General features: G+C 42.4%; 1 protein-coding gene across 3 annotated transcripts in view; it reads left to right on the plus strand.

Annotated features, from left to right (window-relative positions):
- The window catches only part of LOC111875444 (zinc finger protein 624), an 88299-nt gene extending 71449 nt beyond the window's left edge, over nucleotides 1–16850 (plus strand). The window contains exons 1-4 of one of the 3 annotated variants that reach the window (XM_033755809.1): nucleotides 1603–1683; nucleotides 9064–10874; nucleotides 11172–11264; nucleotides 12764–16850. In XM_033755809.1, coding sequence (XP_033611700.1) covers nucleotides 9181–10874; nucleotides 11172–11264; nucleotides 12764–14312 — 3336 coding nt within the window. In that variant the 5' untranslated portion in view covers nucleotides 1603–1683; nucleotides 9064–9180 and the 3' untranslated portion in view covers nucleotides 14313–16850. Of the gene's footprint in view, nucleotides 1–1602; nucleotides 1684–9063; nucleotides 10875–11171; nucleotides 11265–12763 lie in introns of those variants that run through there. The other 2 variants (XM_023871699.2, XM_033755810.1) reach the window with 2 other exon arrangements.
- Nucleotides 16851–17112: the final 262 nt, after the last annotated feature.

Genomic DNA, 17112 nt, shown 5'->3' on the forward strand with positions numbered 1-17112 from the left:
ACAGTATACAAACATGCAGACATGCCGTGAATAGCGGAGAGACTGCTATAACGAATAGTTGGAAAGGGAAACCCCCATGAAAAGCTTCAAAATTCGAGCGCGTTATTAGCGTAGAAATACGTGATGACTTTACACAATTATGGTGCCACCGTCTCTCAGTGTACGTATGTTCGGAGGCAACAGATTGAACCCCAGATAGGGGCGAGATGTGTTGAGATTATTCGTAATGTTTCTAAGATTCTCCGAGCGAAAGGTCCCTTTAAAGTGCCTGTATAAACATTCATAATTATCCTACATCTCTCATTCTACTGCTCATAACCTGACAGTTGATACTTCATTGTTAATTAGCTAAAGAAACAAACCCAGTCCCTCTCGGAGCGTGTCTATAACTTACAGTAAGCCTGTTTCAAGTCGGGCACGGTAGCCGAGCGGTCTAAGGCATGCACTGTCTTCTCTCGCTCGGAAGCCGGGATCGTGGGTTCGAATCCCACTCAGGGCATGGATGTTTGTGTACAGGTAGAGGCCTTGCGACGAGCTGATCACCCGACCAAGGAGTCCTACCGAATGTGTAAGATCTAGAAAAACCGAAGTGAACGGAGAAGTTCACGGAGGTAGGCCTAGGCCCACTGGGGCTGTAGAGCCAAGGGGGGGAAAAAAAGCCTGTTTCAAAGAAGGTGCGAAGTACAAGTTAGTCTTCCTACCCTTATACTTACTTCACATTAATAATAACCATTCCATCCATTCCTTAATAAAAGGGTTTGAAGTTCTCACAGCTGTTGTTAGAGTTATGTGTTCTCGGATACAACGCCGTGTAAACTGTTTAAAGTAAACGGACGTTTCGAAGGATCATATCGCCTCCATCTTCAGGGTCGAAGAATAAACCCAAGGAAGAAACCAGCGTGAAGCAGGTGCCTACAGCCTTTTCGGTTGTCCGTCTGTTTATTTTGAAGGAATGAAGCACAAAATCTGTCAAGAGGACGAACAGGAACAGCGGGAATTCGATCCACAATTTTCTGAACAGTATCCTCATCGAGCCACCGCACTACTCTCTCTCTCTCTCTCTCTCTCTCTCTGCATCTGTTGTCAAAAGAGAACACTGTGTAAGCAGAAGAGAACACGAAAGTCTCTTCACAGAGGCCGAGCCACAGGCACCCACGTAACCAGTCAGCCACCTACTTTGGGATCACAATATTTTTTTGGGACCCACCCTGTTGTGGGCTCTCCCAACCCAACCTGGCGGTCGCCTAGCAACAGTGAGGGGCAAACCCTCCCTCTCCCCCACCTCCTCATACCCATCCCACTCAGACCTCCAGCTTTTTTACCTCCCATTCTCCTCATGCACGTACGTATGTGTATGTGAAGGGGAGAGAAGAGAAAGAGGTGGACTGAAGAGAGGAATGGGAGGCGAGATGGAGGGAGAGAAAGGGTAGGGGGGAGTGGGAGAGGGGGGAGGAGAAGCCGGACTCGGTGGGTCGAACATTCATCCACCAACTTCATAGCAGGTGACATTAGTGAACCGATAACGTTTTCCTGGTGATGCGGACTTTTCACAAGTTTCCTTTTCTAAAAAGGAAAAAAAAAAGACGGGGGTCGATTTTTAGATATGTGTAAAAAATAAAGCATTCGTAAATATATTTACCAACAGAAGGAAGACGACCACAAGCATTCAAAATATTCGCACAGGTAAATCATGAAACATATTTTTAAAACATATGCTCATGCACGGTTTGGTTCGTTCTACTAAACAGTACATGTAGTGAGAGTTTAAATAACCCGCGCATGCGGCATAAAAGTAGATACGCATGACAAACAATATACGCATGCGCAAAAGCTTCAAACTCTGCGCCAAAAGGAATACAGCAACAAAGTGCGACGTCGTGTCAACAGAATTCTCTCTGTATTTTCAGACTTTCAAGCATTTTATGTATGTTTCGAGAGATAACTGACAGTCCGCCATATTGCTTATTGTTTACAAAAATGTTATGGAACATTACATCGTCTAAGAGTTGCTTGGTTTTTGGACTTTGTCCATCGTCCGGACCAGTTATTGAGGTTAGCTCTTTCCAAAGGACCGAAGAATGTAGGTGTCTCCCACCCCCTCACCTGAGGACGGAAACAGATCCAGTTTCCGAAACGTTGTGTTCTCTAGTTTTTTAGAATACCAGATGATGGACAAAGCCCAAAAACCCGGTAGTCTCAGGTGTAATATACCATCATCAGGACCTTCTTAGAATTACATCGTCTATTTATATACCTCGAGGAGGCTATCGTTGAATTGGGAGAAAATGATTGTACAGTGTAGTCATTCATTTCGTTTTGCGTACGGAATGTTAGGATATTTAAAATATATTTAAACGAAACCTATGGTAGATTTAGTATAGGTAAGCATTTGTTTCATACATGTCCTAATCACAATGGTCTGAAAGAAGAGATGCCTAATCGAAGTTGCTTTTCAACTCTGCTTCAGAATATACCATTAGTAAAGCTCCACGAAACCCAGGAAGGACTGGGCTGAAATAAGATACACCAACTTCTGGACTATGCTCATGATGACTTATTGAACGAAAATACAAACCCCATAAAGAAAACTGCGGACGCTGTGTTAGACGCTAGTAGGCTTAAACGAAATACACTTGGTCGTCACCTTACGACTGGCCGCACTTATGACCACAAAAAAATGATAAATAAATAAATTATAAAGATGATAAAAAGATCAGAAAGGTTAAAAAATATTGTTAATAAATATATGGCTGACATACGACCTGTCAGTCAGAACGGAAGTCGGTCGTAAGGCGACGACCAAGTGTAGTATAAAAGTAAACGCAGAGAAAAAATAAGTATATATTCATGCCTTGTCATCAGAACGCATGCAAAATCATGCCATAAACACAGCTAATACATCTTTCGAAAATGTGACAACTTTCAAATATTTGGGAACCAAGAAATTAATGGCTGAATACATTAATGCAACGTTTGCCACAACTCTGTTCGGGATATTTTATTTTCCTCTCTTCTACGTAAATATGTAAAGATTAATATATGCAGGATATTCCTTTGCCGGTTGTTTTGCACGATTCTGAATCTTCGTCTGTCACTTTAAGCGAGGGACATGAATTGACGGTATTCGAGAACGGGGTGCTTAAGAGAAGGGGTTATTTGCACTTCCACAGAGTCGGAAATAACAGGGACTCGAGAAAACTGCATAATATGGAACGTCATAATTTATATCCTTCATTAAATAGTACAGTGATCAAATGAAGGAGATAAGGTGAGCAGGGCATGTAACACAAACATGAATCTTAAAATGGGACGGAACTAGATTTATGTTTCTCAGGATAAGAACTGCTGGCGAAGTCTGTTTTATTTCTGGTTTATTTAATGACGATATCAGACTATGAGTCCAGCGGTAGGATGATCAGCGCATAAAGAATTCAGAAGCAGTCGTGACATAATTTGAGGTACTATCCCGGCACTGACCCGGAAGGACTGAATAAAACCACAGAACGCTCAATCAGAACATCCCAGATCTGAATCCAGAACCTCTAACACGAAGCAGCAATGCTATTCATTCGACTGCGGCGTCAGATACGACGAGCTCTTGTGATTGCGGTAATGAACCATCGCGTTCTACAAAAGGAAGCAAATTCGTTGATTAGCTTGACGACTATAAGCTTCTCTAATATTTAATCAATGGAACTAGTTAGTTACAAGCATTTAAAGAGGGAAGATTGATACAGTTGCTAGCTCCAGTACCATATTCGCCCCCCCCCCTTGGGCCTTGGCCTACCTCCATGAAACTATCCGGTTCACTTCGGTTTACTAGATCTTAGACATTCGGTAGGAGTCCTCGTCGCAAGGCCTCTACCTGCACACAAACAGAGAAAAACGCACACACACACAAATATACCCTGAGTAGGATTCGAATCTACGATCCCGGCTTCCGAGCGAGCGAGGACAGTGCATGCCTCAGTCCGCTCAGTTATCGTCACCGGCTGAGTCTGGCTTTAGTGAAGTGAAATTGCAAAACAGTTCTCAGATGTGTATCACAAAACCTCCCGCCGCTGAAGCTAATACCATATTAAACAAAACTGACTTAGAAATTGGATCATAGTAGCCTGGATAACACACCCACGTACTCTCGCGTATTTATAGTCATTATGGAATTAACATTCAAAGCTCTGTTAGTAGCACAGGGACAATTTCATTATCAATTGCAGGTTTCTGTTACATGTCATTATAGCGCGTAAGCCATCCGTGATCTATTAGTAACAATTTAATGTAACCTTACGATACGATAGAAATTCTCGTAACATTGTGTAAACCTGCAAACAACTGTATAGACTAATCCGTACTGCAGTTGTGTCGGAGAAGTTGCCTGACATAGCTGGCGAAATCTTTACGGTGACGACGAACGATGTTGAAGATTGTATAAAACAGCTATGAAACTTGTGGTAATGCGTTAAGATCGACGTTCATGAAATGGGATTTTGTATTAAATAAAGTACAGCTCTTTACTTTCGATATATCGCATCCGGAAACCCACAGATTGCTTTCTGACATGTCTTGAGCTCAAGAACAAAAAAATCAGAACACCTTTGTCTCCTGACGGATGAATGATCTCCGTTGTATAAGATTCTAGAAAAGTGAAAGATGTATAAATTCTATAATGATGGAAGCTGAATGTAAGAGGACCTTAATGATTTTATATTACGTCAGTAAGTCCGTTCTTTACGGACATTATTCCGTAAAACAAAAAGGAAACAAATAGGGTACCCGATAATAGTTACGGGGCAATCCAGTTCAAGCATTAATATCATCTTACAACCGAACAACATTCTCTAATCCATTTGGAGTCATTGCTGTAATCTCCTAGCTGACTGAACACACCGAGAGCTGGCTCTGGTCGTCCATAAAAGTTATTAATGTCCTTCCAGCTTAAAAACGTCCCTTATGTTTCCGAACGGAATTGAATATTTGACTGCAATGTTGAAAGACTTATTTACATACCCGAATGTCATACACCCAAGAAAAAATCATGATTCCATAGAATAATTTTTCTGTGTCCTTTCTACAGGAATGATCTGTAACAGGTCGAAAGTTGCTCCTTTAGCTCCCGAACAAAATTAATTACTTCACAACAGCATTAAAAACTGCATTTCAGTAAACCTAATCGATAGCCACCCTTAGCGTTAGCGATACCAGAGATTTCACAGAATATTATTTTCGAAATCTCTCCATCATCATGTCGACTTAAATAGTGCTACAAACAGTCGCCATACTTATGCGTGTAACTGCTTGGTACTACGATAAGATTTGGCCTACGAAATAACTAGTAATGAATTCACACTGCTTTCATCAACAGCTGAGTGTGGTCCTGGTAACTAAGGGTACCGCAAGCTTGAATACGCAATAATTTTGTAGTTAATGGGCAGTAATATTTCCGAAAGTTAATTCAATCGATTTACAGAATTGGTGGCTATTGTTCAAGTCATTACATAATAAAATTATTATATACGTAATGTTTCATATTGGGATCTAGAAATTAAGACATTGCTCTATTTACTTTCTGTAGAAGACCCTAACCTTAAAAATTAAATTATCATACATGTGGTTATGGCAGTAACCCACAAAAAAAAGTATGACAAAATGATAAGACCTATTCTTATGCTGGAAATGAAGCCATGAAAACTCTCTGTATGAACTACAATTTCTCATGATTTCTGTGGTCTAGTGGTCAGAGTTCCTGGCTACAGATCCAGAGGTCTGGGTTCCATTCCCGAAGCTACCAGATTTTCTGAGAATCAGTGGGTCTGGAACGAGGTCCACTCAGCCTCGTGAGGATATCTGAGGAGCTACTTGAATGGAAAAGCCGCGGCTATAAAACCGAAATTAACAGCCTGGGGATTTGTTGCGCTGATCACGCGACGCGCTATATCCGCAAAAGTTGTCAGAGTTATACGAGCCAAATACCTCCTGAATACAAAAACGTTGTCTGTCAGAGTTCAGTAAACACTGAGATTTGCACCCAAAGCACAGTGGTTAAGAGCGAGTTCTCGTATCTAAGTATTATAAGCTACTGCATTAACTTTTATTGACGGAAAGCAAAGCGGTTTGGTTCGAAATAACAGTTCATCTGAAGTATAATTTAACTAGACATGGGAAGTCACATGTTTAGTCCGGACGACCTGTCTGTCTCGAACACACTGCGTTCCATCATTTATTCTGTGAAACTAAACGCATTGTTGGAAGTTCCTGGGAGAACTAGTTCCATAACAGGGACACCCACCTCTTCCTTCTCAAACCTGTTTCGATATGCCCCCAAGGGACAGCTTTACTGTTTTTTTCCGCTCTTCTTAATATTCTGCCTTAACACATACATAGTCAACCTTGTTTATTGTGTAATGCCCACCAACAGCCTGGTCTTGGCTGAATTCCATCATGTCAAACAGACGGATCCCAACAAGAAGGTGAACTTGAAAATACAAACACACAGTTTTCCCTCTTCTGAAGACTTGTGCACGTATGATATTATAACAACATAACTGTAATGACAGATATTTGCCATAAAATGCCTGCTTTGATAATCTGCACATCTTACATCGATTTGTTTTGGTTATGATCTGATATTTCTATATCCAATATTCGTACTGTTTTAGGCCACTAACAAAACCGTACGACTATGAATATTAATTTGTTTTTTTATGGCTCTTTTGGGGTTTTGTGCAACATTCTTTTTTTAGGACAAGCAAGACTTAACATCTGTCATCCTCTAGCAATAACAAATTACGGATTCCTGTAACCGTTAAGACTGACGGAGGATGCTGTATAATTATGTTTCTACTGTTTCGCGTTCATTTCCTTATCTGTTACTCTGAAAGCTAATATATTCTGATATCGTAAGATAACGTACGGCAGCGTGATCCACAATGGGCACGATTTCAGATCGTCTAAACGCTGGATTCGCAGGTTCGAATCCCGATCGGAGCATCAGTATTTGTCCAAGTTACTTTATTGTGCGGTCCTAAGGAAGAAGAGAACCAGGACAACGCACTCGGTATAGCGACTGGCTACGGGCAGGATGACCGAGGGGTCGGAGTTCGAGTCCCAATGAGAGCAAGAATTTTCACTTCTCCATGTCGTCCAAACCGGCTCTGGGGCCCACCCAGCCTCTTTTCCAATGGATACCGGGAGCTCTTTCCCCGGGGGTAAAGCGGCCGGAGCGTGAAGTGACAACTCGCTTCCAACTAGTGCTGAGGTCAAGAAAACGTGGGTCTATACATCCACTCCCCCACACGTCTTCATGGCGTAGTCCTTAATTCGTTAAGCACAGGGACAACTTTACCTTACCTGAGGAGGCAGAGAGATCTTAGGGTGGGTTCAGCCCCAATCTAACAAGTCCTACCACCTGCATGAAAATGATTTAGAAAAAACTGATGAAAAGAGACCCACGCTCATATTGGGCTATAGCGAAATGAAGTATTTAAGACGGAATATAAACTTAAAGGGGTGTTATTTTCTGTGAGTAAACTGGATTGTCAGAAGTTTGGCTACTTGGTTTCTTTTTCCCAGCAGGGATGGGCTAAGCAGTGAGCAGTGAGCAGTGAGAACTCTTTCCCCGGAGGGAAAGCAGTTGAGGAATGAAGCTCACTACCGACACCATTTATATTCCGAGTAAACGCTGCGGGGGGCTTCACCTTGACTCCCCATACGCTGTCTTGGCATGGGGCTTAGACACAGGGGCGAAACTTTGCTGTCCCGTGCATTCGCGGAGAACAATCATGTGAAAGCTCTAACATACATCACGGGCTGATGCGCGATAAATCGTTAATCGGAAAACGGAGATTTTCCCAAAATGTTTCAATACAGGGTGATTCTAAATTATTGTCGGTGTTTCCGTGGCCTATAATTTTCAAACCGGCAAATATATAATAAAACTGGTTAGTCGTTTGTAATGTACCTAACTGCAAAGAAGCTAGTCTAGTTGATTTTTGTGAGCTTCGAGGAAACGCTTCCTGGATTCGATCAATATCTTCCTGCGAAATTCTCCGTCTTCCCGCTCCTCTTCAGCGCAGAACACTACCCTTGGTATTGCTTCAACCAACGCCAGATAGCATTATCTAAAGGTGGCTCTTTTCCATATTGAGTTCTGTGACGACGTTGCTTTTTGATAATGGACTTTGTTTCGAAAAAACAAAGTACGTACATTGCTTTCTCTTGAACAATCACAATTTTGAGGTACGACGTCATATTTTCCTCCAGACATTAATGCGGCGAGTAGAGTGTTGCAGAATAAAACTTTCTGAACTACATTTTCATATGGGCCGCGCCATAGCTCAAGCGGTTAGTCGCTGGCTTCCCATCGCGCCGACCCGGGTTTGATCCCGGGTCCGGTCAAGTGGTATTTGTGGTGGACAAAGTGGCGCTGGGGCAGGTTTTCTCCGAGTACTTCGGTTTCCCCTGCCAATCTTCATTCCACCAATTGTTCCACAATTACCCTCGCATATCATCTGGGGCTGGTACAATAGGCCAGAAGTGGCCGCAGTACAACGGACTTAGTCCGACCCCACTAGCAATAAAAAAAATAATACATTTTCATACTCCGTCTGCAGTTTTATTTTATTTCCGGTTTCAAAATTATATGCCACGGAAACACCGACAATAATTTTGAATCACATTGTACATTCACTAGTAATACTCTTAACTGATTTCTGCGTACCTATTTCGACAATTTGGTGCTTCTCAGTTGTAAAACAGATCATAATAAGTGTATTTCTTCTAAGCAAATTCAATATCACATACAATAACCTGCTATTAAATTAACGGAGCAAGCTTAAAGCACAACATGCAACGGAAATCCCGCTAAATGATACTTCGATATGATATACGAGTAGATTGCTTCTATTTCCTTGCCTATACACATAGCCTACGTGAATTTCATTGTAGCTTCTGAAAGCCAAGGTAACTACAACATACGGATGCTGTGTATAATTTCAGGGAGAGTTTTTACAGCAGACCGGTTCCCTTCCCCGTGTTTTTTTCCTTTCTATCTTTTCTTTCTTACAGGATCTGACTCAAAAGTGACAAAACAGCCATTTCGATGCCAGGAGGACATCGGAGCAGCGGTGAGAGGAACGACAGCCTGTCGTGTCCAGTCCCTCCAACTGGGTACGGTGACCAATAATGGAAGTGGCCTTACCCATGGCGGCGGCAGCCAATATGGATTGTTACGAAGACATGTTCAAGGAGATCACGAGGAAACTGTACGGCGAGGAAGGGTTACAGGACAACAACGGTGAAGGGGGCACAGGGGGAGGTAGTAGTAATAGTGGAGGTGGGAGTGAGGGCGGCATAGCGACAAGCATGCGCGCTGCTGCCGCCGCAGCAGCAGCAGGCGTAGGTGTGATGCCAGACTATGAAGGAGAAGGTAACGGTGGCGGGTTCAAACCCGATGATGGGCATCATTCACATGGTGCTTTAACAGCTTTCGGCCTGGCGGCATTAATGCAGAACGGCTTCCCCCCGCCACCAGGGATGTTGAGTGCTCATCATCATTTTCAAGACGCAAAGTACAGAGGCGGAGCCGTAGGAGTTGGCGGGGGTGGCCATCATCATCACCTGCACCACCACCATACCACTAGTTCCTCCGACAACAGTAATACGGTGGCAGAGGACAAGTGGGTTTCCAGTGAGGAGGTACTTCAGTGGACCAGCTCCAAGATTGCTAGCTACAACCCAGCCCAGAAACTGTTTCGTTGCTCTGAATGTGAATGTGTAGGGTTCCTGTCTCGCGTGGCGGAGCACTGGCTTGGAACGCATGCCAATCTGCGAGTATTCCAGTGTCCTCAGTGTCCGTACTCGAGTGCCTGGGCGCGCTGCGTGAGGATGCACCTTACCCGCCAACATAACGTGACCGAGACGCCAGGGGACGGCGTGGCTACCTTATATAAAGAAAACCCCGTCCTGGAAGAGGTTACCAAATTTTTACAAAGACTCAAGACCAAAGTAGAAACGGCGCCTACAACCACCAACAATAGCGGTGGGGTAAACAACCAGAAGAATCAACACGAGTTCCATCATCAACCTCCAGTTAGTGGTAGGACCAACACCTCGACCGACAATCAGAGTACAAAGCGTTATTCCTGTACGTATTGCCCTTACGCCACTGATCGGCGTGACCTCTTCACGCGCCACGAAAATATCCACCGCGAAGAGAAACCTTTCCAGTGTTACGTGTGCCAGAAACAGTTCAATCGCGCGGACCATGTCAAAAAACACTTCCTACGCATGCACCGCGATTACCCTTACGATCTTAACCGTATACGACGCCAACCGCCTAAGAACGCTAGCGGCATGTCTTACTATCATAAATACAACAATAACTCGACTACAGCTGGGTCCAACAACACGCATCGTCAGCACGACAACCAGAACAACCATCAAGCAATAATGACACCCCAGATCCATCAAGTGCACCAGCACCATAACCTCAATATCCCCGGAGGATTTTCCCCTGTGGGCCTGAGGCCTGGCACGAATCTTCCACCGATCAGCAAACCCAAATCACAGCCACCGCCCCCGCAGCATAACCACAACGGCTGCAACGCGAAGTCTCATGGCAGCAAGACAAAGAAGAAGGGTGAGAAACGTTATTCTTGCTGTTATTGTGCGTGGTCTGGTGTTGACAACTGGTGCCTGAAGCGCCACCTCAACACGCATCTGAAACCGTTCGTGTGTGTTCTGTGCGACTACAAGGCGGCTCGCTCGGAACGGCTCGCAACCCACGTTCTCAAAGTTCACAACAAAAGAGCATGTGGCCGGTGCTCCTTCCTAGCCGATGACCAAGCTCAGCTCAGCATTCATCTTCAAGAGCACCAGTAAGTACCACCTTGCTGGATGTGCTGACAGTGATCGAAACTAACCAAACTAACCAACCCTTAACAAACTGTTAACTGCAAGTCCGTCCGATAGCGCACCACACAACACCAACTGTGCTCAAACCTCTGTTTCTGGTTCGGTGGCACTACCATCGCACTTTGCTGTTATCATGATGCTATTGTTTACTCTTCATCTTCACTCTGCCACCACCTAATGTGTGTGAATTATATATGCAAAGCACAACCTGTGTTTCTAACATCGCCCTAACCACAGCCCTCCTTTCTCACTGTTTGCAGTCCACTGGAACACAGAAACAATCGTTCTTCCAACAACGTCCTTCGAAATGTTGGCTTCTCAAGCCATCCACCATCAGTGCCAGGCTCCTTTGGGTAAGAAAAAGATTATTTCCAATCTCCATGAAATGTTCTTTCTCTTTGTAATAAGCATTTATCTCGTTAAACGCTTATTATCCATTAATATTACTAACAAAAGCAATAATTAGCGCTAACTTCTTACGAACTGTAGTAGAGCTCATTAAGAGACTAACCAGGAAGTTCATACATTTCTTCTGATTCCTGTTGAAAAGCTAGCAATGCATATACAAGTTATGTATGGTAAGTGGGACAATGGTACTGATATTGTGGGTACATTTCTCAGACTTGTTTCCACAATGTGTAAGATATCAATACTAAATTACTGACAATTTTATTACCATTTAGTACGAATATGCTGTTAATGCAAGGAATTATTTCTCGTACAGATTACTGAAAGTACAGTTGTAATGAAAAAACACTTAATACTCATATAAATATGGTAGATAACATATGGGAAATTACTGAGATCATTTTCCTAAACTGGATTGTTTACTCGTGACATCTGAATCACCCTAAGAGAATATATGTCTCAGCTATCTGCGAAAAATTCAAATACTACTTCTGATGTAATTTTGCAATGTTCTATTAGCTTTCAACATGACAAATTTACCTCACGTTGTTTACTTCAAGTAAGGGTAAAGGTAAAGTTTTCCCTTAACTTAATTAAGCACCACACTATGAAGACATGGGATAATGCTGTGCATATTCTTAACCCTGGTTCATTAGGTGGAGGCAACTGGTCAGCATCAATAGAGCCCTCAGTACTCACTGGGTAGGATGCTGTGTTGGCCCCAGGACCAGTCTGGATGATGTGAAGAAGACAAAAGTCTCTTGTCTCTGCTGGGAATCGGACCCCAATCCCCTGGCTACCCAGCCAGACAGTCAACATGGAATTAAGCATTTAAGTGTTCCCTTGCTAATCATCATTCTACCAATACTCCATGTTCAGCTATCATCATCATCGTGGGCCACACCATAGCTCAAGCGGTTAGTCGCTGGCTTCCCACCACGGTGGCCCAGGTTCGATCCCGGGTCTGGTCAAGTGGGATTTGTGGTGGACAAAGTGGCACTGGGGCAGGTTTTCTCTAAGTACTTTGGTTTCCCTTGCCAATCTTCATTCCACCAGTTGCTCCACAATCACCCTCACCTATCATCTGGGGCTGGTACAATAGGCCAGAAGTGGCCGCAGCACAAGGGACTTAGTCTCACCCCACTAGCAATAAGAAAAAATCATCATCATCAGAGTCTGGAACAACTGGCAGGCAGCAGTTCTCTGTGTAAAGAGACAACTTATTTTTGGAGTTATGGTTCCTGTATTTTTGTCTATTATATTTTGAAATCTTATTTTATATTTAACACTTCTGTGAAATCAAGGCTGCAAGAAAGACGCCTCAGTACCGTTGCTCAATTACTGTAAGATAATACGAGATGAATGCAGCAGGGATCTAGATGCAGCGCTTCCACTCGGGAGGAAGTTGTATTAATTGGTTGATGTAGTCCCCTGCCTGTTGCAGGAATCAGAATGTTGGCTCCACCAACAACAGCCACGGCCTGGTGAAACGCGAGCATTTTGAACTGGAGACAGTCACGGCTAGTGCTGTACTGCAACAGCACGGCCGTGTGGTGCCTCCTCCAAACCTGCACAGCCACCACAATTCTGGGGAGGACCAGTACATGAGGGCAACCAAGCAGCACTATGGCGCTGCGCGGCTGTTCCACTACATGGAGGCCTCAGACACATCTGATCCTGAGGAAAATGGGACTGACTACCAGGAGGAGGAAGAAGAGGAGCCGCCTCCGTTCATCTGCCGTGAGTGTGGCTGTGAATTTGTGGACGATACCTCACTCGAGACGCACGACTACACACATCACCATACCAAACGCCCTTTGCCTGTGGTGGAGACTACCAGCAGTAGCAGTAAGCCCCTGCCGTACCAGTGTAGTGTCTGTGGGTGCAGCTTGGCATCGCAGATGGCCATGATGGAACACATGCGTACCCACACAGGACTTGTGGTCCACTGCCGTGCGGAAAGCTGTGACTTCTCGACGCCACTAGGCACAGATACCCTGCGAGAACATGTTGCGACACTGCACGGGAACGAAGGCGGCTGCTGTACAGCTCGATGTCCCCACTGTGGTTTGGCGTTAGGTACGGGTGATGCGATCAAACGCCACCAAGGGCAGCATCATGATGCACTAGAGAAGTGCGCCTTGTGCGACGCAATCTTCAGGAAACATTTTGCCAGCACTGTAAAAGACAACGTGAACAACAATGTATGCAATAACAGGAGATGCAGTAGTAGTGGTGTGACTGATTCAAACATGAACCATTCTACCTTGCTTCAGAGGGCAGAAGACCACAGCAGTCGTGATGGAACTACAGGATCTAAACGTTCCAGAAAACAGAGCCAACCAAGGAGAGTTGTTCCAGATGTTCTCGATTCGGAGATGGAGATCCAAGTCTTGCGCCACCCAGGGTTCCTCAAAAGTAGATTACCAAAGAGAAAACATCAAACCAGTGCTGCAGAAATGTCACAACTCAGGGACAAATATGTTGAACTGCTTCTGGCACGGAAGGGTCTGAAGTGCAATTGGTGCCGGCAGGAAATGTTCACATTTCCATACCACACAGCAGTCAGCCTGGCGTTCCACCAGCTATGGCGACACACCAGGACCAAATTTCAGTGTGAACACTGCGAGCATGCTTACCGGCATCGCTACCAGGTGGTACTTCATGCCAGCAGGGAACACGTCACCATTAAACCATCATCATCCAGGAGGAGGTCATCACCATCATCACCACAGCCACCATCGGCATCATCCGAACCAGTAACAGTGCCTGAACCTTCTTCAAAGGAACCAAAACTTTCACCTGTACCTGCACCAACAGAATCTTCATTTTCAAGCATCAATGTACCTGATTTATTAGTAAACCCAAATACAACTGTAAATATATCCCTACTAAGAGACCCCAAACCCTGTCACATAGACTCATCCATGCTGAACACACCTCTGGCTGCACCAATACCTCCAAAATCCTCCTCCTCCTCCTCACCATCATGAGACATGTTCATACCTAGTAGCATTTAAATTCTGCATCACATTCTGTCTATTCATATGTATTTGTGTGTATAATAATGTTTTCTTGAGCAATGTAGTATGTGTCATCTGTAATAGACACAAGTAGGTATTACAGTATTTCATATATTTGCAGCAAGACTTTTGCACCTGTATTCTATTGGTTGACACTACCGTTCAGTACTTAATGTTCATTAATCATACATTTTAAAAAGAAAGCCACAGAAATAACAGGTGGATAGTCTTCTATGAAACAACGAACAGAGCCAAAGCACTGCAAGCAATAACTCAGTAGTTGAGTGCACTGTCTCTGTACCGCAGACTTTTTATTTTCATGATTCAACATTCTAATAATAAAAATAATACGTGTTGATGAACTATTTATCATGCCTGTAACTACTTCAGCAATGCAAATACCAAGCTAGCACCTACAAATATGTCCAAGGAATCTTGTGGTGTTGTCGGCTGATGTGATGACATTGTCTGGATTTCATTCATGTCATAAAAATGCTGTAAGAACTATCACTGAAAACTGTGTTAATTTTTCCTGTAAATCTTTGACAGAGTTCATTTTCCTGATATACTATCTATATTAGAACAAGATACAAATTACCATCTAAGTATATAATTTATATCCTGTTCCTGTAAGTGATTTTAGAATTACAAGTATATCAATTCAAAATAAAGTATTCAAAACCAGTGTTAAACAAAAGTCAGGCTAATAACTGCATCACACACACACTCAATGCACTGATATAACTCTTATTTTACATGTTGAAAGGAACTACAGACTCTCTTTCCAATTTACGACCATAAATAAAATGTAAATACTGGGATGAATACTGTTGCTGTTTAATGACAGATTTATCAGTTTAGCTCTTTAAACACATATGCAACATATAACCACTGTTCACTTTTTGGCTGCTTATCTCATTCAAGTTTGAATTACTCTTATTTCATCTCAATACTCTATTGCTTACCATTGAAATTTTGAAGCGCAAGGAAGATTTATATCCTGTGGCAGAGTTATGAGGTTTCATTATCTAAATCTCTGGTAAAGTGAGCTTCACTGGGGAATCTTTATGTGACAGCCATCCATGTTTTATTGATGTAGAGGTACTTCAAGAGGCAGTTTCAAAGCAGACATGTTAACACAGCTACACTGCAGTAGGTTTCAAATTTGCTACAGTAATCAATGCAAGACACCCTCCTACTGCACATTAACTTTGTAGAAAAACAGTATTTAAGACTGTAAATTTGCCATTTGCACAAGGAAAAAGCTATGCTTTTGCTGAACAGATCTTTAACTTAAATAATGGAAGCTCATGCTGCTCATTGGTGAAACAATTCTGGCCAGTATGGGACAACTGGACTATAGTTTTTCAAGTTTTTTTTTTATGTGACCGCAAATCATTTGTCCACAGAAATTTTCAAGTTGTCTTTATACACTTAATGATAGCATGTGAAAGGCATCAGATGGCAACGCTTAAAATTACAAAGATATATTAATGAATGTGGACATTCATGTAATTCCCATATTACATGTGGTCCAATTTTAAACAGAATTCTCCATATCAATTTATTTGCATTGGGGGAGGACGGGGACTGACGTACATAAAGCAGCAGGAAAAGTTGCAAAACACCCAGTTTGTTTTCGACACCAGAATAGAGTCTATGGCATTCCAAATTATGGTAAGATTAATGGCGCTAACATTCAAACTTCAAATAAATTATTACATAATATATTCCAGTTTCCTTGCCTGTATCATTTCAAGCACCCTGAGTTGCTCAACGGGTGAGATAAGGATAGGTTAGCATTACGTAAATATCAATTAATCAAGATTCCAACTTTCACGTACAACACACTCATATGCTGGTTTTAATATAGTGAAAGCTACTATTCTGGCAGCATACAACTTACATCTTGTGTTGAGCAATTCATTTTCCTAGATTACTTGTATAGTTGACAGGAAACTGGGTGCAGAAAACCCAACAGTATAGAAATCTTTTATTTACTCAGTTTAAAATTAAAATATTATGCACAGTAAAACCATTATCTTACCAGACCAGCGTCCCATGAGTCCCAGAAGAGTCCAAGACCTCTGATGATGAATGGAGATGTTTACTGAAAAAAATAGTATTTCTTTTTAGATTTCATAAAAATGGTTTAATGATACTAAATTATTACTAAAATCAGTTTGCTTTAATTTCAGTTTTAAATATTTATTGGACAGGGGAAGGAATAAATGGACTGGGATTTTGCAGAACAGTACAGTGTATTAAGAGAGCTGCACAAGAAAGAAAAGCTGTAGATAGATTTTACCTCTGCTAAAAATTTTCATGCAATGAAATTCGTAAGTGTACAGAATATAATTTGAGAAATAAAACAGTTCCTTTCAAGATTGTAAATTTAAAAATATATGACCAAAATACGAAGTCCATGGTTTGTTCTACTGTTGTTTCTATAATTAATGTGGAATTTTTATTACATAATTAAGTGGAGGAATTGTTTTGAAAGAGACTGTGGACCTGTCGTCTTGACAGATTACTGATGATGATGANTGCACATTATAAGCATAACAGCCCTTATCCTTCTGACACAAGTATACAGAATACCAAATAGTTATAACTACTATGTATGGTTCCTTATAAATATATGAAATTTAGTGCATCAACTGGTAGTAAATACTTCCTAAATTTTAAATCCAACATGAATTTTACATCTGTTATCTTTCATACTTCATACAGTGTCCATCACCTCAAATTCTTTTGGATGACCTTGATA

The sequence above is a fragment of the Cryptotermes secundus genome, unplaced genomic scaffold, assembly GCF_002891405.2.
Source record: "Cryptotermes secundus unplaced genomic scaffold, Csec_1.0 scaffold304, whole genome shotgun sequence".
Classification (NCBI taxonomy): Eukaryota; Metazoa; Arthropoda; class Insecta; order Blattodea; family Kalotermitidae; genus Cryptotermes; species Cryptotermes secundus.